At 35.6% G+C, this 22,510-nt stretch overlaps 2 protein-coding genes across 2 annotated transcripts; one reads left to right on the top strand and one right to left on the bottom strand.

Moving 5' to 3' along the window:
* The first annotated feature begins 389 nt into the window (after positions 1–389).
* On the top strand, positions 390–7,158 carry LOC120016525 (protein disulfide-isomerase 5-2-like). Its single transcript, XM_038869340.1, has 5 exons — positions 390–764; positions 2,397–2,500; positions 3,047–3,417; positions 5,541–5,848; positions 6,580–7,158. The coding sequence occupies exons 1-5, from the start codon at positions 537–539 to the stop codon at positions 6,892–6,894; spliced, it is 1,326 nt and encodes a 441-aa protein (XP_038725268.1). The 5' UTR covers positions 390–536; the 3' UTR covers positions 6,895–7,158.
* A 454-nt stretch (positions 7,159–7,612) lies between these two features.
* Positions 7,613–14,395, bottom strand: LOC120016524 (receptor homology region, transmembrane domain- and RING domain-containing protein 2-like). The gene is given in 5 exon segments (XM_038869339.1): positions 7,613–8,210; positions 8,213–8,560; positions 9,984–10,388; positions 13,382–13,612; positions 13,995–14,395. Coding segments are annotated over 5 exon segments (1,323 nt in total). The 5' UTR covers positions 14,122–14,395; the 3' UTR covers positions 7,613–7,998.
* Positions 14,396–22,510: the final 8,115 nt, after the last annotated feature.

Below are 22,510 nucleotides of genomic sequence, written 5' to 3'. Positions count from 1 at the left end.
CTCCCAATAGAATTGAGGGAGTCAATGATGATACCATGTTGATGGTGGTTGCAACTATCTTATTTTCCTTAGCAGCGCTTTTGTTATATCCAGAATGCCCTAGAAAGAAATTTAGTTGAATGTTAAGGGCATATATATCCCTTGAGTCAGTGAGTACCAATATATATGAAATATATGTGGTCTTAACAAACTTCAAATTTTATATATAAAAATGTTTTGTGATTATATTATTACTGAAAATAAATTTAACAATTTATAAAATAATAAATATTTTGTCAGACCAAGGATTCCTAATCAATTCAATATGGACTCTAATTGACTTTTTGCCTGCGTCCTTCCTAAGTGTCAATGTCTTATCCTGTTATTGGTTGTAGTGGAAAAGAAATAATTATTTCATGTTGAAGGAAACACGAGAAGCAGCAGCCAAACTGGTAAAGAGAGGGAAAAACAATTAATTTCCAAACAAAGAGACATTGGAGTTGGAGTTCGCACAAGCCTAGGCCGTCACTGATTCACTGGCCATCGCTGATTCGCTGATGATGGTGGTTAAGTACGATTCAAAGTCCAAGATGCGGCATTTACTGGTGGTTGTATCGATCTTGTGTCTGCAAACAACAGTGTTTTCCGAGCGGCAGTTCTCGATTGATGGAAAGGTGTTGGAGCTTGACGATTCCAACTTCGATTCAGTCATCTCTTCCTTTGACTTTGTCTTCGTCGACTTCTACGCTCCCTGGTGTGGCCACTGCAAGCGTCTTTCTCCCGAGGTCAAATCAATTTCCTTACGGTCTCTTTCTGCCTTTATATAGACATACGCTCATGTACTTGTTTATGTTGTATGTGCGAGGTTGGAGAATCAGCTTTTGACTTCTCATGTTCTCTTACTTTATTTTGTTTCGTATAGTTGATGATGGATTAAGATGGAGTTTAGTTGTCTCGTGCAATCGAGATCTATAACTTCTTCGCATCTTGGCATTTTGAATTGTACAGCATTTTTAAAATGAATGTAATGAATATCAACAGGCGAGTCTGGATTCTAATACAGATTCATTGTAGTACTATCATTGTCACTCGGTTTCTGTATCTACATGCGTAGAGAGAAGCAACAAATCACCGAGTAAACTATGGCCCCTTCTTCCTATTTTCAGTCTTTACTTCCATAAAATGCCCTATGTTTCAGTCTTTACTTCCATCAAATGCCCTGTGTTTCAACTTGCAATTACTAACCCATTTAGGAATGGTTTTCTACTTTCATTCGTCTTTCTATGATTTTAAACCTTCAAGAGTTCTTACTTCGATCACACAGTTTCTATATATTGTTTAAGTATTTTTTTTTTGAATGGAGTATGTAATGGATTCTTAAAATGCTATGGAAGGAAATGGATATCAAGTACTTGGCTACTTGCATCACCACCAATTAGTATGTTTCCCTGTCCAAAAGGAATTCCCTTTACTCTGCGTCTTGCTATTTCGTTGCTTTTCTTTTTTGTCTCTTTGTAATTTTAAGAGCCTCTTTAATACAACTGTTCTGGTGAAGTACTTTCTTTTAACTGGCTTTAACAAGAGAGTTGTGCAAAGATATTGAATGGCCTAGATTGCCTACAATAAACTATACTCCCCTTCTTGCAAAAATTAGCTAAAACTATTTCACCCAAGAAAACTCTTTACCACTTCTAAGTTTTGTAAGTCATAACTCATTAGGAAACACATAATACCTCACTTCCATGATAAAGATGTGTTTTTGACCCATTGGACCGCAGTATTGAAGAAGGCTGGACTTTCCTGAAATCATGTTTTGTTTCTTCCCTCTTTATTTGGTCAATCGCTTTTTGACTGTAAATGATCTGGAAATCTTCGTGAGGTTTCCTTGTAATTATTGGGTATCTGTTGAGGTTATAGCCGAGAATTTGGAGATCAATTAAATCTTGGTTATTTTTTCACACCAACAACAGATTGATGAATGTTGTCTTGATAGTTTTTAGTAACTATTGGTGAATTAGGATGGAGAGAAGAAAAAGCTTTCTGGAGATCACCTTGAGAAAAATCCTGGACACATGGTCTCACCCTCTTAGATTTTGGTGTAGGGGAATTCAGTTATGATGTTTGTTCAGTTTTGAGAGCATCAATCTATTTCAGTTATCTTAATTGTCTTTTGTGCTTGGCTGGGACTTCTCGGCTCTGCAATAGTTATTTTTTGATTCAAAAGAAAAAAATAAAGAAAACTTCTTCAATTTTCTGATTGATACTTTTACATTGATGATTGGAATGCTTAATTTTTTTCTGGATTTTTTTTTCAGTACCCTATCTTTAGATGCGAGTAGTATTTTTAAATAAAAAGCCACTGGCATTATATTGGAGCTCTTAAATAATTTAAATTTACTTTAATGTTTGAGTTGCAGTTGGATGCGGCTGCCCCTATTCTTGCTGGATTGAAGCAGCCTGTGGTAATAGCAAAAGTAAATGCTGACAAGTTTACCCGTCTTGCTAGTACATATGATATTGAGTATGTATTCTACAGCCTTTGCTCTCAACTGCTTTAATGTTTTTTTTTTCAGAGGGAGTGGGGGGAAGGGGTGAATCTTTGTTCAATGGACATATTAATCAAACTTTGATTTTGACTAATGTTGTGGTGCTCTGTGCTTGACAAAGATAATAAAAAATAATAATAATAATCGTCGCAGCAGATTTTTCTGGAAGATATCATACATTTTAGCAGATATTTTGGAAGAGTAATCACTTTCATTCAGTAATCATTAAATGGGCAGTGGCTTTCTGTTTATCAAGTTTGTGGGTTTTGTAATTTTGAGTTCCAACATTAAACTTATGATGAAAAGGTCACTCAAAAGAGTAACTTAAATCCGGGTTTCCTGTTTTGTTTAGCCAGATGCTTGGAGGTGCATGGGTACTTGAAAACAGCATTTAACATTGTGAATTTGGCCAGGGGTGAAATCTCGAAAGATTGATAATTTTTATAGGGTTGGCTCTTAATGCATGCCAAAACTAGTCTATGACCATATGACACCAAGCAATAAATGTTTCTATTATGCAGTGGGTTCCCTACCCTCAAGATCTTTATGCATGGCATTCCAGTAGACTATTATGGCCCAAGGAAAGCTGATTTACTTGTACGTTATCTCAAGAAGTTTATTGCTGCTGATGTTGCAATCCTCGGTTCAGACTCTGCTATTATTGACTTTGTTGAAGAGGCTGGTACTTACTTTCCTATTTATATAGGTTTCGGCTTAAACGAGACACTAATATCAAAGTTAGCCATTAAGTATAAGAAAAGGGCATGGTTCTCCGTGGCCAATGATTTTTCAGAGGATGTCATGGTACGATATGATTTTGACAAGGTTCCTGCATTGGTTTCACTTCGCCCAAGTTACAATGAGCGGAGTGTTTTTTATGGTCCCTTTGAAGGTGAGCTTTAATCAGTTTATCAAGGCTAGTCAAGTTGATTTGTTTGTGCTTTATTTTAAATAATACTGCTAGATAAGTGAATGCTCGATGTCTTGTGAATCGATGTTTTGATTGTTTTCTGTTTTTTTCTCTTCCCTTTATTTGAAGTATGAATATTTGAATATGGTGTAAAAATTGAATCTTTGATCTGTTTCTTTATGTGCATTTGGTTTTAATTCTTTCTATAATGTTCACTTCTAGTTGATCTATATCATACTTCTCTGGTCATTGCACAAGTTGAATGTGATGCAGGCTGCTGACCATACCTTTTGTGAAGAATCTTGTCAAACGAAATGAAAGTAAAGCACACGCATAAGATGAAATTGGCTCGTAAGTAGTCATAGACAAATAGGGTCACATTTGTTGCTCAGGAAAAAAGGAAAATAATCAAGAATTTGTCTGATTGTGGTAATTTTCAGATATCTATTTGCGATCTATGTAGTGATTTATCCTTCTATACACTGGAGTCTTTCTATCAAGGAAATAGGTAATCTTCCACAACTAATAGCATAAGATTTCGTAGGAGTTAAGGGTTGACATAGTAGCTCCAATATTAGTCATGGTGGTATCATATTATTGAAGCAGGAAATAAATGAAATATATTCTTTCTTTTGATAATGCAAATAGGCAAAAAGTTTTGAACTTAGTCCTCAACTACTTTACATTTCAAAGATAGGTGAGAAAAGGTTTGATTTCTTTCACCTTTTTGTTTTTCCCTGAAGTCAATCAACAACTAAGGAAGCTTCTTGCATGTTTTTCTAACATATAGACTACAAAAAAGTAATATTTATTTGAAGTGCAAAATTTTCATCAGCCACATAAATTTAATTTGGGAGCTTCTTGCAGGTCTATCTAATATACAGACTGCAAAAAAGTAATATTTATTTTAACTTTTAAGTGCAAAATTTTCAACCGCCATATAAATTTAAATTGGATTTTGAGCAGTAGCCTAAAATTTGTCTCTGTCCACATATTTATCAGCCTGTTGTCATCTTCACCATTGTTCCTATCTGAGTAGCTGGTAGCTGAGTTTCTTTCAATTGCAATAGCCTTTGTGTCAGCATTCACTCCCACTTTATCACAGACTACTGTGAGGCACCCAATAAACTACTGTGATGTTGATATTTAAATGAACATTATCTTTATTGCCAACGGAAACTCTTTTTCCTGATTTTGAGTCAAATTTATATTTCTTCTTTAATTTTGTAGTTTTAATCCATTGACCTCGTATTGCATTTTTTAAAAAAGAGCAATGTTGGTGAGGTGGACAGTGATTTTGACTAACAAATATTCATTTCATCCTTTTGCTGTGATAACCGTGTGCCTTAGGATCTGATTCGCATATAGCAACATTGATAATAAAGCACGAGGATGAAAAGTGTCTTGTATGGTGATGATAAATCATACTGTATCAAGAACCGACTAGTATTCAAATGACTTGCTGGGTCAAGTAAATATGCATTAGGGCCAAGTTTGCGAATGATTTTGGCCAGTGCATGCAATTTCTGGAGGAATACTTTGCTAGTTGTTTAGGATGAAGATTGTCTATGACACTATCGCCTTCATTAAATACTCAACTCTATGATGCATTTTATCAATAAGTTTATTACCCATATTGCTTATTGCACATGTAGATTAAATCTCTTCAAAGTAATCGTAGCGGTAAATACGTATCTTTGATGTTACTTTTCAAGCCATTTGTAGCCTATACCTTTTTTAAATGAAATAATCCGTGGTCATTAGTCACCAGTCCATTTAAATTTTGAGTTGAGACAGAAATTGTTGTGTATTAGACAAGCTTTTATGGAGCTTGAACCTTATATTTTCTTGGACTAAACAGAACACCTCTAAGCTGAATTGCTCAACTGAGCTGAAACATCTGTGTATTCAACAGTGGCTCCAGCTTTGTCTTTGATCAGCATAACAACGGAAGTCTTGTTTATGTCCTTACAGTCTGTGTATGTGCATTTTTTAGGTATAAATAGATGTTTCATCAAGATTTGACTCCTCAAATGCTCGTATGTTTTATGATCTGAGTAAATGCTTGAAATATTATAAACAAGTCTTACTGTTCTAATGTGCAGAGGAGTTTCTGGAAGAGTTTATAAAACAAAACTTACTCCCTCTTGCTGTGCCTATAAATCATGAGACACTGAAGATGTTGAAAGATGATGAGAGGAAAATTGTACTAACAATTATTGAGGATGAGGTGGAAGAGAAATCACATAAATTGATCAAGTTGCTGAAAGCTGCTGCATCTGCAAATCGTGGCTTAGTTTTTGGTTATGTTGGGGTTAAACAATGGGAAGATTTTACTTACACATTCGGGGTCAGCAAGAAGACAAAACTGCCTAAAATGATAGTTTGGGATGGAAATGAGGAATACATCTTGGTATGACTACTAGTGACTTGAGCTCACCATGTTAAATTGAACTATCTTTTTGTCTTTTGTCCTTTGGGGGTTAGAATCCCTTCCGATGCACAGGGGCGGTGCGGATCAGACCATCTAAACTAGGTTATATTTATTTGGTTGTTTGTTTATTTGTTTATATTAAGCTAAAATTCACAATTGGCACATTGGCAAGGAGAACAACCACACTTATAGCCAAACTATCTTCTGTGGTGGTCATCTGTAGAAAAAGAGGTTCTTATAGTAGTTACACCGTTACACCACTTATTAGTTTGCTTGCTAAAGTTGTTGATCATTAATGTGTAAATAATTCATTGCTAGAAAAAATTGTAAACATCTTTTTGATCTTGCAAGTTAGATATGTTTGGAATCAACAGAATATGCTAAGCATCGAAGATTTTATTAGTAGCTCATATTGGAGCTTAGAAGTAGTGTAGTGATGAATTTACCCACCATAACAATGTACTTCTTTCATCTATTGAGAATGAAGTAAAATGGATATTGAAATCTTGATTAGTCACTCAATGAGCTTTGCCTGGGCGTCTTGTGTGTTCAGCTGATAACAGTTTTTTTATTCTCTATACTAGTAGATGATTTTGTTTTACAATTGTTGCGCTTTTTTTTTTTCTTTCTTTTCCCTACCCTTGTTTTTTTGGTGAAAGAAGAAAGACAATACACATACTTATTTGCTGTTCTTTATTTTTTGGCTGAAGGTTATTGGGTCAGAAAGCATTGATGAAGAGGATCAGGGTTCTCAAATCTCACGATTCCTCGAAGGATACAGAGAAGGAAGAACAGAAGTTAAAAGTGTCAGTGGTCCATCACTGATGGGCTACATCAATTCACTTATCGGCATCGGAACAGTGTACATAATTGTTTTTCTGGTTGCAATATTGATGCTGATTAGAAGTATTAAAGATGGTGATGATGAAGGTGTGAGGGTTGGTTCTGGAGAGAAGGTTGATGATCATGCAGAGAGTTCTGCGGCTGAAAGAAATGAGTATAGATCTGGAGACAAAGAAGACTAGGTTCAAGATTCTGCTCTGATACTGCCTGCCAGTGCAAGGTTAGAGTGGAAGAAAAAAAAATTCTGAGTTACCAGTTAGCTTTGATTTACCTGCAAAAATTATTTCATTTCCATGTTTTTTTTTAAAAAAATTTTATATGGTTTGAGCATATTAGTATGCCTTAATGTAAAATTATTGGCAACTCTTGTGTTTAGGCATCAAAAAGGATTGTATTATTGCTTCCGGTCATCTCACGGCCAAAAGAACTCATAATTTGACCACTCAGTAGGCACAAAATCTGTATCTGCTCTGAGATCAAATACTGGTAGAGAAGTTCAAGGTTGACACAAAGCCCGATTGCAAATGAAGCCTTAAAAGAGTACCAGAAGATAATCTTTGGTAGTTAGCCAATTCATAAGCTACAATGGTGAATCTATGAAACTAGGGTGCTCATAGTACAGTCTATATATTTTTGCTCCCGGTGAAGCTTCAAGCATCGATGGAATTCACTGAAATGTGAATTTGTGGATTTTAGAGCCAGAAAGGCCTTAGTGTAGGTTCATTTGATCTCCCTTGACAATCCGTTTTAGTTGCCAAGTCTTTGCTTTTGGGTATGGTCGGCCTTTTATAGCTCTAGTTAATAACTTTGAACCCCAAGCATTCCGTTGCATCAATTTTACATTTTAACATAAACAAGTACACAAGACAATGAAAATGAGTAACACAACACCCAGAGGGATACTGCAAATCATTACCATGTCCATCTGCGCCTGCAAACTCTACAAAACTCAAGTTAGCTTCTCAGTGGTCAACATATTCATCATTGTCGAAAAGAAACTCCAGTAATGATGATTTGAGAAACATCAACCTGTAAGCATAATTATCACTCAATAGTGTTAACACACACAAACAGCACAAACTTATGCTACAATGTGCAAACACGGGCGGCTGCACATGATGTTCCAGCCTTGGCATAAGAGAGCAACCAAGCAAATCAATGAAAACAAATAATCAAGCAATGCCAGTAATGCGAGAACTATAGGTCAGAAAGGTTTGACAAATGCCAGCTCACTTTTCCTATAGCTTTGTAGCATTTACCAGTATTATCATATGGTAAACTTCCAATCAGGATTCTGGAAGCGAATGAGCAGAAGCAAAAGGAGAGAAGCTTGCAGCTGACTCACTACAGCGAAGTGGCTTCAGCTGATAATCTGATGAAGTGATTAAACTTGGTGAGGCATAGCTTGGGCTTCTAATATAGGGAGACATGTATCTGGAACTTGTTGGCATTAAAGACGGATAACCTGAAGAGTGTGGTGAAATTAAATGGAATAGTGGGATCTTTGAGAAGAAGCATTTCTAAGATCAACTGAGCTTCGGCTCACGCTCATGGAAAGAGACTGATGGCAGGATCTTAGAGACTGTTGAGCATACGAAGAGCTAGCATACGAATGAGTACGAGGAACTGAAAGAGACTCAGACGATGCTGGCAGTATTTGAATGGCTGATGATGATGCTAAAGATGATCTAAACGACAACAGTGCTGATGAAGCCTCAGAAGCTGACAGCAATGGCGTGGATTCAGATGCTGATGGATCACCCGTGGTAGTCCTCGCATCACGCTTGCATACTGGGCAAAATGTTCTCCATGCCGTAAGCCAAGAATCCACACAGAAAGCATGAAATTCTGTTACAATGCCACGAAAGTAACACATCAATATATATATAAGCAAGGAAGGTGCTGCTATTGCAGAAAGATGCTTGCAATGCAATCTGTTGTTATCATTGTTTGTGTTTCAGGATCCTTCATTTCTATTCACAAATAATGTATTTATTCTTTAACTTCTCCAATAAAAGCAACATTATGACTAGTTTCAATTTTCAAACTTATAATGCAGTATTTACTACAATGCATTTCCTATCATCAGTGTATCTCATGAATACCAGTGTTGTCGGAGGCTTGCCTAGGTGCTTGGGCAATGTGAGGCCCACTCAGGCAGTAGGCATGTGGGTCAGTGCAATGCGCATCACCTCCAAATGTGCGCAAGGGCGGTTCTTTGGCTTATGAACCTGTTTGGGCCATTTTTCAAACGGACTAAGTTGTTTTCTAAAGATCGCAGTTGCACTAGCCACTAGGCCCATGTAATAGATTTACATTACTTATTTAGTTTCCCTAGTCCCAAATTAATTCAAAACACAGCTTATTTACATCTTCCATCCTTTTCATCTTTATTCTAAAACAGAATGTGTACAAACCCAATAGAATAAACGAGGGAAAAGAAAAGTTAAGGGTGAGAAACCATAGAGCTTTGCTGTTCTACTGGGGTGCCGTTGGGACCAATGTCATGCAATACAAAAGAACAAGAAAGGAAGAAGGAAGAACAAGATCATTGTGTTGGCCTTTAACAGCCTATTATAAACCATCTCCAAGATCACCCTACTTGCGTACTTCTATCATAATTTTTTATCACTTAGCAGCTTGCTTCATCTTGTGCGTGGATAAAGTGCGCCTTGCACTTTTGACAACACAAAATCCATGCCAGTAGCTATGACCACTCGGCACAGTGAATCCCTTACTTGATGTTTCAGAATCCTAACTGTCAGTTTATTCATATGATGGTATGATTCAAGCTGACTAGTTACACAGCAATGCATGTTTGTCTAACCAAGTCACAACCTTGAGCAACTGTGTCATGTTTTGTTAAAGAGAATAGAGAAAAGGGAGTAGTCAATGGGGTTAACACATATGCTGATATGCATATATGTAAAATAAACGTGTATTCAGATACTTGTGTTCAAATTTCTAACACTAAGATAACCACTGGAACTTGATTCCCACAGTTTTAGGTTCATTAAATGCACAACATATTCTTGAGAAATGATAAGGATCCCACAAGTTGAATCAGCAGCTACAAGAGTTTTCAAATCAGAACCAAGATGGTCAACATTTGAACAAGTGCAAATATAATGTCATGGCCTAATAAGCACTGCCCCATCTTATCCATGCAAAAATTATGGCACACACCTCTTTTTTCCTCAAAATGCATGCCGAGAAGCCAATCCGCCAAAAACATATAGTTATTAATATCAGTCGGGCAAAGAGAACTTACTGTGACAGCATGGCAAAATCCGCAGCTTTTCACCCACATTATAATCCTCAAGGCATATGGCACATGTCATTGAAGTGCAGTTGTCTTCTACAGCAGAAGTAAATATCTGACTTGGCATTGCTTTCACTAAACGCCTGCTCATTCCACGGAATTCCCGGACGCGAGAAGCTCGAGGCCTTTCTCGTCTTATCTGATGTCTGCGCACAAAGAAACACGTAGCCAGCACAGCAAACATCGCAAGGAGAGAAATAAAGGAGATTGCCATGATTGACCATGCTGAACTTTCAAAGCTCGGGATTATCCACAGCTCCAGATCAGGTAAGCCAGCATAATTCTTGAGTACTTGGCCAGAAGCTCTGGAAACAAACACAGCATGTATTTTTACACCAGCTGAATTTCCTGCCACTGCATTTGTTTCACAGTTCCGGATAAAAGATTCTAAAATCAGTATGATATAAAGTTGACCATCTTCTAATCAGAGAAAAGCGAATGTAACAAGAATTAAACCAATTCAAAGCATTCGAAACCTCTCGCCAAGACTTTGGCGCCACCCCCTTGGTAAAAATGTCAGCAAAGTATGTTGATCCCGTGTAGGGAAACTTCCGTCCGGGGTTTACTCTGCTGGGGTGGGCCCAAAGGGTCCTTCCATGGAGAGGTTCCCATTAGACACACATACACACACACACACAAAAAAAAAAAAAACAAAAGAAAACAACTACTACCAAATCAAAGCACTCGTAACACAAAAAATGCATACTTGTATTACTTGTATAGAAGAGGGAATTGAAACAAAAATTTTAACATCTCATGTTAACGATGCTCTTCATGAAGAAACATGATATCATTCTTGTAGCTTGAATTCCAATTACATAGTTACCGTGCAGCATTATTATTAACTTAAATAAAGAGTCATCATCTACCAATGGAGGTGCAATTTACCAAGCAATGAACCTACATATATGAGAGGAGTTTTGGAACAACAACAGGTATCTTTATTATACTGAGTAGAACATATTTGTTCTTGTTCATTTCTTAACATAAATGGTGCGTCGCCAGCGTCGGATATGCTAAATCAACCATAGGTTAGCAAAACAAGTACAAAGTAACATGTCGTGTAAAATATGCATTGCCAGTAATGTGAAAAGACAATTGAAGATCCCAGCAATTCAATTGTACGATTTCCAAATCAGTTAAGTTGTTCTAGCGCTTTATACAGAGGAAGCAAATGGATTCTTTCTAAGACGAAAAACATTAAAAGCATGTTTCCACTCTTCCTCAAAACTAATTAGGTTATGGCAAGAAGAAATGGCCTACCTATATAACAGATATAACGACACCTAAAGAAATCGAATCACTTTGAACCTCATTCACTAGAAATGTTTTATTCACTGTCAACATAACTGCATCTCCAAACGCTTTAAGCTACTAAATAAATATCAACAACTGAACAAAGTAAACTTTCTCCAGACTATTATTGTCTACCTCTTGACAACATCACACAAATAGTTCGTGGGAGTTAAGGTAGCATTTTTCATAAGCATTTTACTTACTTAAAATTTAAGCATTAAGTTTGAAAAATATGTTAAATTCTAGAATTGAATTACACCATGAAAACCACAGGCTACCTACAGGACGAGTAGCAAGATATCAGTACACAAACCTCGGGGTCATTTGACATTTTCTGCATCATCACCAATTGATCATTCATTTATCTTCCCAATGAGCTACATTGATTGAATTATAGAAAAAAGATGAAAAGAACATATATTTAGATCATTCCCCCATTTTGGTGAATCTAAATTACACATCTATCTATTAGAAGTATATATAGAGTAAATAGTCTTTTTGAATAGGATATTGATCATATATGATAACATATCTATAGAAATTTAGAGGAGACAGATAATGTATAATGTAAATTTGTAAATAAAGGCAAAATTATGTTGAATTCCTTCTTTCATTGTTGTATACCAAAAGAAAAAACAAAAAACACTTGTTATGTAATAATAATATATACATATTTTCTTTCTGCACCATGTTGGTTCTTTTTTCCATTCAATATAAATAGTAATATAAACATATTTTAACAACAAGGGAAATATATTTTCAGCTTTGTGATGTATGTAAGATAGATATACATAAGTCTATCTTCTAAATCTGTCTTACGAGTTAAGAGTAACATGGGAATTTTAGTTGTATGAAGCCTACAGAATTTCAAGTCATAATTTAGTCTCACGAAAAATGTGTCTTCGACCCATGCTAAGATATTATTGTAGTTATTACAAATGAGATAGATTTTATTCAGACAGAAATTTGAAAATATAGACCTAAGGATACTGAACTCACTACTATGATCAACCATATTTTTGTCAGACCAAGAATTTCAAGTTGGAGCTTTTATAAGCTAGATTTTGAGGATGGAAATACCACTAATCCTCATGTCTAATAAATACTTAAAGGTAGGATATAGATGGCCATGAATCGAAAAACTTTCAATATCGCCATAAATGATAAGAAGGAATTCAAGGATGATTTGCACAAGAAAACAGAACTACCGAAAAGCATTAATGGATTTCGATGTTCCTGAATGTCTATAAAATGGTTTTTCTAAGAGCAAGAATTCTGGAAAGGAGAGGACAGATGTGGGTTCTCACTGAAGTTAATCTTGGCAACACTAGATTTACTATAATGACAGGGAAGAGCATGAGGTTGGTTTCAGGAGAGAAGAACAACAGAGGATGTTCAATATAATATCCTTCTGGCAGTAGAACTTATAGAAGGAATTGACGCATGTAAGCTACGGAGAGTTTTTGCTCTAATTGTGGTTTTGGACTTATGGATCAAAACTAAAGAAACAAATGGTCAACACTTGCAGCCAGAAACTGAGGCTCAAAGGATTGAACATCAGAGTTGGAAAGTGTTATGAGGAAGAAGATGCATGGAAATAACCACTAACAAAATATCTCATGAAATAATGTGCATGACTAATGCATCGTTAGAAAATTCGAAGAAGTTCTGAATCTTCTCCAAAACTAAGGAGAAGCTGTCGTTCAAATTAAGAGTTGCTAAACTGTCACACTGAAATATTCACCTCTCACATGTCATATAATTAACATGAATTAACTAATTCAGCTCATTTTTCATACTAAAATTTCTCTTCTGAATGTGAGAAGAGATGACTAGCAGCAACTCCAGAGCTATATAATTTTACCTTAGCATAAATCAAGCCATCTGTAGGAAGTTTGTTAGCTAACTAGTAAGATCTCATTCAATTAGCCACCATACATAGTATGAGAAAAAGATCAGTGGGTTAGCAGGAAAAAGATTCATATACAAACAGCAATACACAGACACTTGCATTACATATAGACCAAAGAGTGCAAGAAAAAGGTAATTACTTGAAACCAATACTCCATCATCTTCATTGTTATAGACAATAGCAGCTTTGAAACCAGCTTTCTGTGCTTTTCTAACTTTGTCTTCAAAGCTACATCCTCCTCTAACAATCAACACAAATGGTAAGCTAGTATTCGGAACTCGCTCAACTTTATTTGTCAACTCTAAGCATGCATCAAGTGGCTCTGCCAAGTGCAATACTCCACATTCACCTGAACCTTGAACAGGTGGAGCTGAGAAGAAAAACATGTTTAACAGTACACCCACATAAATACACAAAGAGACTTTCTAACTTCATGATATGATTTAATTCATGCTGGCATAGATATACAGAGCAATTCAATACACGATCACTCAATAACAGATTTCAGTCCTACAAAAACCCTCAATTCTAAATTGAGTTTAATAAGTGCAAATAACTAATCCTCCAAGTTCCCACAATACTAACAATAAACAAGTACAATTTCTTATCCACTTCCACCATATAACGTGCAATCAAACAGGACCTCAATAAATTACGCATACTAGACTTTGTGAACTTTCTCAGTAACCAACCATAATACCAAAAGAAAAAAAAAAATTAAAGCAAAGCAAAAGGCAGCCAAGTAAACTTACAGAAAATAGCTTCGATGTCATCGAAAGACAAAGTAACATTGTTGCCAATCAAAACCACGTTCCCTGAAACCATCCAAAGCGTAAGAGCCAATAGAAATACCACGAACACGAAACTCACACTCCTCATCTCCACTTCCTCCACCAACCACCACCACCGACAAAAACAACAGCGACCCGAAGTTCTCGATCTCTCAGAAAATGAAGAAATCGCAAAAAAAAAACAAAAAAACTTAGTTTTCTAGATAGAAAGAAATGAGAGAAACGTCAGATTCCATTCGAGATGGAGAGAATCGGAGGAAATATGTGAATCTTCTGTAAGTAATTATTTCCTGGAATTGGTTTTGGGTATTGACAGATGAACAGAGCCGTGAAAAGAGAAAGTTTAGTCGGGTTTTAATTTTGAGGAATATTTAAGTGCTATATAAATAAAAAAGATAATTATTGCATGGATTACATATTTTGTTTTTGTTTTTATTTTTGTCTGTACAAAGAACAATTACGGACAAGTCGAGCCGAATATCTACATGGTCGAGCCCGGCTCAATGGATTATAGCGTGGTTCTTTAAGCTTGTCAAAATTGAGATAAAATATCCATCCAAATGTCAAACTAAAAGAAACATGAATAGCATCATAGAATGATATTAAGGCACATGGGCGGAGTTAGGATTTTATGTGAGGGGGCCCAAAGGGTTATGGTGGTGTGAAAAAAAATTTCGACTATTTATTTTTGTTGTTAAAATTTAGTACGGTAAATAAAACTTTGTTTGCAAGGTTATAGTCATTTTAATTAATGTTGTGGTCAATTGGATTTGTTTCATGATGCATAATAGATCAAATATTAGAAATAGTTGAAATTAAATAAAATAAACTTTAGATGAATAAATTGAAAACAATCATACTTCGTTTAAAATAGGCAGAATAAGAACATAAAATGAATAAGCTAAGAACAGAAAATGAATAAGCTAAAAAAATAAATGATGGATTGCAGCACTCTAGGAGTCCGAACTCGGGATTATCGAAAAGCCCAACAACTAGCACACCATCAAGACTAGTAATTTCAAACGCCATCAAGGCCCCCCGGCCCCTCTGTAGCTCTGCCCTAAGACATATCATGAAGACTAGTAATTTCAAACAAAACAAACTAGTAATTCCAAGCAAAAATTAATATAATAAAATATTCCATTACTCATATGTGTCTTATCAAAAAACCAAGTAAATAGAATATCAAAAAAGATGGTTTGGATCCGTTTCCATGTCCACCTTAACAACACCTTATCCTTAAGATTGTCATCATTTCCAACATTATCCTTTTCAGTATTTTCACCAAGGCATTTATCAACACTTTCATTAAGATCAACTTGATCAAAAGAGCAATCTCTGAAATCCAAATTTCTCAAGCCATATGGATACTTTCCACTCCCGCGAGCAATTTGATTAGTCAGATTAGCACTAGCATGAACAATCTCATTATCTTCTCTTCCAAAACTCTCAATCACTACAAGAAAATTATTGTTTTGAAACGAAATTTTCGGTTTAAAGGTTTAGGTATTTTTGGTTTTCGGTTCGGTTTAAGAATTATATTTTCGGTTTAAAACCGAAAACGAAATTTATGTTACTTATATGTAATATAACATATATAACTAGTGTTATATACTTTTAAAAAATTGTTTAGTGTATTAGTTTAGATGTTTAATGCAATATTACTTAATATTTATTTAGTTATTACTCATTAGAAAAATAGAAAATAGAAATTGTAGATAGGGTAATAATTTCTTATTAGTTATTATGGTGTTTTGTTTCAAGTTGATTCAATAATTTCAATATTTCATTACTTATTAGGGTGTTTGCACTTTGCAGTTTGACAGATTACTTATTATGGTGTTTTAAGTGGATTGAACAATTACAAAATTTTCGGTTTAAACAGAAAATCGAAACTGAAATATTCGATTTGATTTATTTCGGTTTATGTTAGTTAAACGGTTTTGTTCTTAAAAATGAAACCGAACATTTTTGGTTTCGTTAAAACCAAAACGAACCCGAATCGAACGACCAAACTTCCACCCCTAGTTTCTCAAAGAAGAGAGGAAACAGAGACTTACTGAAAAGAGTCCCAACATCTCTCAAGAAGCTATGGCCATGGCTTTCAAGACTTTCACAAATACATCCAACAATGTTCCCTTCAAAGCCTTACTACAACAGAAATAATCAAGGGAAACAGCTGCAATAACAATGGGAATGGGAGGTTCAACGCAAATCAAATAGCTACTAAAACAGCTGCATAAACTAAATCAAAGACCACTGTTGAATTCACACCTGAGCAGTGTCAACCATTCATGAGCTTTATGCAAGCTAGAACCACTCAAACTGACAACACACAAAACATGTAAGCTCAGACAAGCTCTGTTGCTTCGATTTCAGGTGCATCTTCTTCTAATACCAAGCAATTTATTCATAAATGGCTTATAGATAGTGGTGCATCAGACCATATAATATGTCATGCATCTCTATATGATAATTGCCATGAAATGCAACATTTATGTGTTCATTTACCTAATGGACAAAAGCATATCATTTCACATATAGGCATAGTTAAAGTCTCACCAGAAACAACACTTATAGATACTTTATGTGTCCCAACCTTTAATTTTAACCTAATTTCTGTGAGCAAATTAACTAAAAACAACAAGTATGCTATGATTTTTACACAAGGAAAATGTGAAATGCAAGGCATAGTCACTTTAGAGAAGATTGGCTTGGGAATGATGCTTAAAGACCTCTACATTCTAAATCTTGACCATCCTAGCCATCTAAAACATTTTGTTCATATTAATGTTGTAACTAGTCCTACTGTTTTACATAGAAGGCTTGGACACCCTTCCAGGAATGTTCTTAAATTGTTACATAACATTCCTAAGGATTCTACTCTGAATTGTCATGAATGTGTTATTGGAAAAATGAAAAGAATCCATTTTGCTTCTAGTGATTCAATAACAAATAACTGATTTGATTTAATACTTATAGACATTTGGGGACCTACCCCCACACCTTCCATAGAAGGTCATAGATATTTTTCAACCATAGTAGATGACCACTCAAGAATGACATGGATATTCTTGATGAATAACAAATCAGAAACTATACCATATCTTAAAGGTTTCGTAAAATTTGTAAAAACACAGTTTTCAAAGATAGTTAAGGTCATTAGATCAGATAGTGGATTGGAATTCCATATGCCAACTTGTTGTCCAGTTGTAGGAATACAACATCAGAAGAGTTGTTCTTACACTCCTCAATAAAATGAAATTGTTGAGAGAAAACATCAACACATATTGAATGTTTGCTAGAACTTTAAAACTGCTTAGTGGATTACCTAAAAATTACTGAACTTTTTGCATTCAAGCTATTGCACTTTTAATAAACAGGATGCCTAGCATGATTTTAGATAAAAAAAAAATCCCCATACTCTTTCTTATACAACAAAGAATTTGATTATCATTCACTAAGGGTTTTGGGCTGCTATTGTGTGGCCAAAGACAATAAACATCCTCAATCTAAGTTCCAACCTAGAGCCAAACCTTCTCTATTTCTAGGTTATCCCTTCGGTATCAAAGGTTATAAACTTTTGGACCTAGAAAACCAAAAAATATTCATCTCAAGAGATGTAACATTCTATGAGTCGGAATTTCCCTTCTTACAGAAAATATATTCACCTAGCACAACAACAAACACACATATATTCAACCAAAATGACAATAATTTGCAAAACACCAACATACAATCAACCTCTACCACACAGCTTGGTCGACATCACAGAATCCCAAAGACTCCTACTTACTTAGTAGATTACTACTGTGATAATGTTAGATCAAATGATCATACATCTCATACACATTTCTCAGCTTGCATTGCTTTACATAAAGAACCAAAACATTACAATGAAACCATTAAGGATACAAACTTGTGTGAAGCTATGAATTTAGAAATTCAAGCTTTGAACAATAACAATACTTGGGATAACACTACTCTATCTCAAGGAAGAAAAGCTATAGGTTATAAATGGATTTTTAAAATAAGGTATTATGCAAATGGAACCCTAGAAAGATATAAGGCTAGATTAGTAGCCTAAGGGTTAAACCAAAGTGAAGGTTTTGACTATAAAGAAACCTTTGTCCCTGTTGTTAAAATCACTACTGTAAGACTATTTTTGGCCTTATAGCCTCCACAATGGTCTTGCTAAATCACACTTGAAACACACTTTCTTGGTAAAGTTCAGCACTAGAGTCTCACAATGGGTCATTTTTGCATACTTGAAAACATGTGGTGTTCCCTGGTAATTTTAGCAATACTTGAGTGAAGAAATATGAGATAGTTGATGTACAATAAACTCAATATCCAATCAAGACGTGCCACTTGTCATTTTTTTTTGACAAGCCTCCGTCTCCTATCCTTCTCTTCCAACAATACGCGAAGAAGAATACCATCTCCCTTCGTCGATTCATTGTGCCACTTCTTCTTCAAGTGAGTATCTTCATCAATATCTTCTATTTCGTATCTCTCCGTGAGTAAAGTTCATATTTATTCTTCAGTATCTGCACGAATTGGCTTTTGCCCTAAATTGATCGACATTGATTTCCTTCTTTTGGGTGAGATTTAGGCAGTAACCACATTACCCCTCTTATGCAATCGATCGTTGGCCAGATTCCAAGGTTTTGTTTGATGGGTTTTCTCTTAGATATATTTGATCTATATCACTATCATGCTCAATCCAGTGTGTTTTCAAAATGGTTTTTCATATATTGATGCTTCATTGATTTTATTTTAATTCATATTATTGTCCATGTGCTATTGATTTCTGGAATCACCATTTGAATTAGTTCAACGTCATATGTTATTCTTGTGATTTGATTTTATGTTATTTATTTGATTGCATTGCTGAAGCATCAGATACGAAATGGATCCCCCACCTCCCTCCCAACAGCATCTCCACTCTAAAGAAAATGATAGCGAAAATAACCCCCAAATGTTTTCTTACAATCCTATCCAATGGCCAATTGAATTCCCTTTCGCCTCACCCTCAATGCATCCCGCTCAAGCATCAGCGTTTGCACAATTCTGTCAACAACAATTTCTCACACATCATAATTCTTTCAATAACTTCTTAGGAGGTGTTTCCAACACCGAATACCAACCAGTAGATCCTCATTCCTCCTCGTGCCCCAACACACATACTAATACAGTAGTTAACCATTCATACTCTGAAGCCCAACCCCCTTCAACTCAAAATACTTCACGTTCCACACAAGCTACAAACCGAAAATCCTCAAACTGGAAAATTAATGAGGATGTGGCACTATGTCAATCTTGGATTCGTAGTTCTGAGGACCCAATTGTGGGGAATGGTCAAGCTCTTGATGCTTGTTGGTTATCCGTTTGGAAAGAATTCAAACAGGGTGTGCATGGGACAGAACGTCCCCAACGGGCTTGTGAGAATAGATGGGCTTTGATTCAATGTGATGTAACCAAGTGGAGGGCTATCGCAACGTGGGTGCATAGAAATAGGGGCAGCGGGACTAACCCAAATGATGAGGTACTCTTCCATTCATTTAATGGTTACTCATATGTTGGATTGTTTTCTGTTAGATTATTTTCTGGTAGTTATGCCTAAGCATACCGTTAATGGACTGATCACGTACTTGTTCCATATGTGAGCGTATGAAGCATCCTAGTAGTTGCTCGTCATGCTCCAGTAAACCATCTGATATAATTTCACTAGCTACAGGCTGCCAAGGCTCGATAGTAGCATGCCTCTCATCCTCGATTATCATGTTATGCAGTATAATGCAACAATTCAAGATGTTTGTAATAGTTTCTTCATCCCAGAATCATACGGGTCCTTGAGTTATTGCCCATTTTGCTTGCAACACCTCAAAAGCTCGTTCCACATCCTTGCGGGTCACTTCTTGTTTTTTTTGCAAAATGTTTCTCCTTTTGGGTCCTTGGGTGCTTGATCGATTGTATCAATGTTGCATAGTGAGGGTATATGCAATCAGTGAGGAAGTACGGAATATGGTATACCCTACCATTTACTTCATACAGCATGTTTGTAGTCTGACATCGGATGACCCTGTCGAAGAGAGGTGAGTGATCTATGAATGAATGCCAAATCCGAAGGTCTTGAGATGCAACAACCTCTAAGACCATGGTAGGTCTACCATAATGTCCAACATATTGACCGTGCCAAGCAGTGGGACAGTTACATCATTCCCAATGCATACAATCTAATGAACCAATCATACCAGGAAAACCACGAGACTTATTTTCTTCTAGCAAAAGAGAAATGTCTCTTTGATTTGAAGCTCGTAAGTACTGATCTTAGTACAACTCGATAATAGTTTTGCAAAATATACGAACTGTTTCTAAAGTTGTAGTCTCTACAATACATAGAGCTTCATCCTCACGATCAATTGGGTTGTCGTAAGCCAGAATCCACAATGTTCTTGTAATTTTTTGGATTGAAGAAAACCCAGCCCTACTTGTGCAATCATATCTCAGTTGAAAGTATGGTTAAGCTGTTTCTAAGTCGATTCGGATCTGATGGAACAACTCAATTCTCATTCAAAACCGATGTCGAAATATGCGTGGTGGGTAAATACAGTCAACATCGAAGTATTTTTTGAACAGATCCTCATGCGCTTTTGTACGATCTCTATTAATGAAAGTTCGTGTATTAATTCGTGGTGGCTCGGGCTCGGGCTCCTCTACTTCTGCAAGCACATGCTCAAGCAAGGAAATGTTGTCGAGCTCTTGTTGTTGTAGAGACATAAAATTCTCCATAAATTGTGATTGAAAACGCCAATTTGATGGACCTACCATTTAATTGGGTAAAAGAGATGACACAACTAGGATGTTGCACAAATGTATAAAACTATGAATTGGTTTATAAAGATAAATCATGAACGAAGGGAATATAATGCAATGATGGCTTTGAAGGACATTGGCTCAAATGAATTTTAAATTCATTGGCATGAATAATTTCTATCATGACCATGAGTGAATATTGACAATACAAACACATAATAGAGATTCCCTCGATTAAAACAATTAAAACGTGTGTCATCATTATTGGTGGTATAAATTTAATTGAAAATTAAGGCACGTTTTAATAATTAATAAAATTTTATTAATAACTAACTGTAAAAATTTACAGTTGTATCAATACAAAATTTATATTACCATATACCATTCCAACTAGGAGGGAATGATAGGTTGGTAGTTGGTAGTTTATTTATTTTATAGCACTTGAGACTTGGTTCCATTGTGGGTGTATGTTATACAAAAACTTGAAAACACAAAGTTTTGACAAATTTTTAGGTGTTTCAAGTGCTGAATTACTCCTCACCATTGTGGAGGCTCTTAGCTAGCATGCACCAATGGCATATACATCACATAGATGTACGTAAAGCCTTCCTTTATGGAGATTTAGAGGAGGAAGTTTACATGAAACTTCCTCCAGGTCATTCAAATCGAAATAAAAGTCTAGTTTGCAAACTAAAAATATCAATTTATGGTCTTAAACAAGCCTTTAGGCAATGGAATGAGAAATATAGCAAAGTTTTGTTAGCTTTTGGTTTCAAACAAAGCTAATCAAATTACTTAGTCTTTTATTATCATAAAGGGAATAGTATTTTATTCTTCTACTATATGTAGATGACATGGCTTTAGGAGGAAATGATTGAATCTCATTAAATAAGTTAAAAATTACGTAGCCATCTATTTCAAAATCAAGGACTTAGGACATATTGAAATATTGTTTGGGTTTAGAAATTGACAAAACAGAGTTAGGGATTCACTTATGTCAAAGAAAATACACTATTGGCCTAATAAAAGACACTAACCTCATATATTCAAAAATTAGCCAAACACCTTCTGATACTAATACAAAATTATTAATAAACATAGGAAACCCCTTAGAAGATCCTCTCCAGGATAGAAGATTGATAGGTAGACTTATGTACTTAACAATAACCAGACCTGACATTAGTTACTCTATTAACCATCTTAGCCAATGTATGAAAACACCTACAGATGCTCATCTAAATGTAGCATATAGAATAGTAAGATATTTAAAAGGTACAACTACAAAATGTATTTTCTATTGTTCAACTAACCAAATGCATATTAAAGCCTATTGTGATGCTGATTGGGCATCATGCATGGACAACAGAAGATCAACTAACTGGCTATTGTGTTAAATTGGGAGAATCCTCATTTCATGAAAGTCTAAGAAAAAATCTACAGTTTCAAAATCTTCAGCCAAAGCTGAATACAGAGCTATTGCTTCTACTACCAGTGAAATCACTTGGATTATTAGTCTACTTACAGAACTAAAACTTCAACACAGCTTTCCCATGAGTTTGTTCTGTGACAGTCAAGCTGCGATTTACATCAGTCACAATCTTGTCTTCCATGGGAGGACCAAGCACATTGAAATCGAGTTGCACTTCATCAGAGAAAAG

This window comes from Tripterygium wilfordii, chromosome 15 (assembly GCF_013401445.1).
Source record: "Tripterygium wilfordii isolate XIE 37 chromosome 15, ASM1340144v1, whole genome shotgun sequence".
Lineage (NCBI taxonomy): Eukaryota > Viridiplantae > Streptophyta > Magnoliopsida > Celastrales > Celastraceae > Tripterygium > Tripterygium wilfordii.
Note: the sequence above shows the minus strand (reverse complement) of the source record. Positions and strands in the feature narration are given on the sequence as shown.

What these genes read in the sequence shown, in the direction of transcription:
- LOC120016525 (XM_038869340.1), top strand. Translation starts at nt 537, where the DNA reads ATGATGGTGGTTAAGTACGATTCAAAGTCCAAGATGCGGCATTTACTG. An exon ending in TTTTTATGGTCCCTTTGAAG is followed by an intron (nt 3,418 to 5,540) that starts GTGAGCTTTAAT and finishes TCTAATGTGCAG; the next exon opens with AGGAGTTTCTGGAAGAGTTT. An exon ending in GAAATGAGGAATACATCTTG is followed by an intron (nt 5,849 to 6,579) that starts GTATGACTACTA and finishes TTTTGGCTGAAG; the next exon opens with GTTATTGGGTCAGAAAGCAT.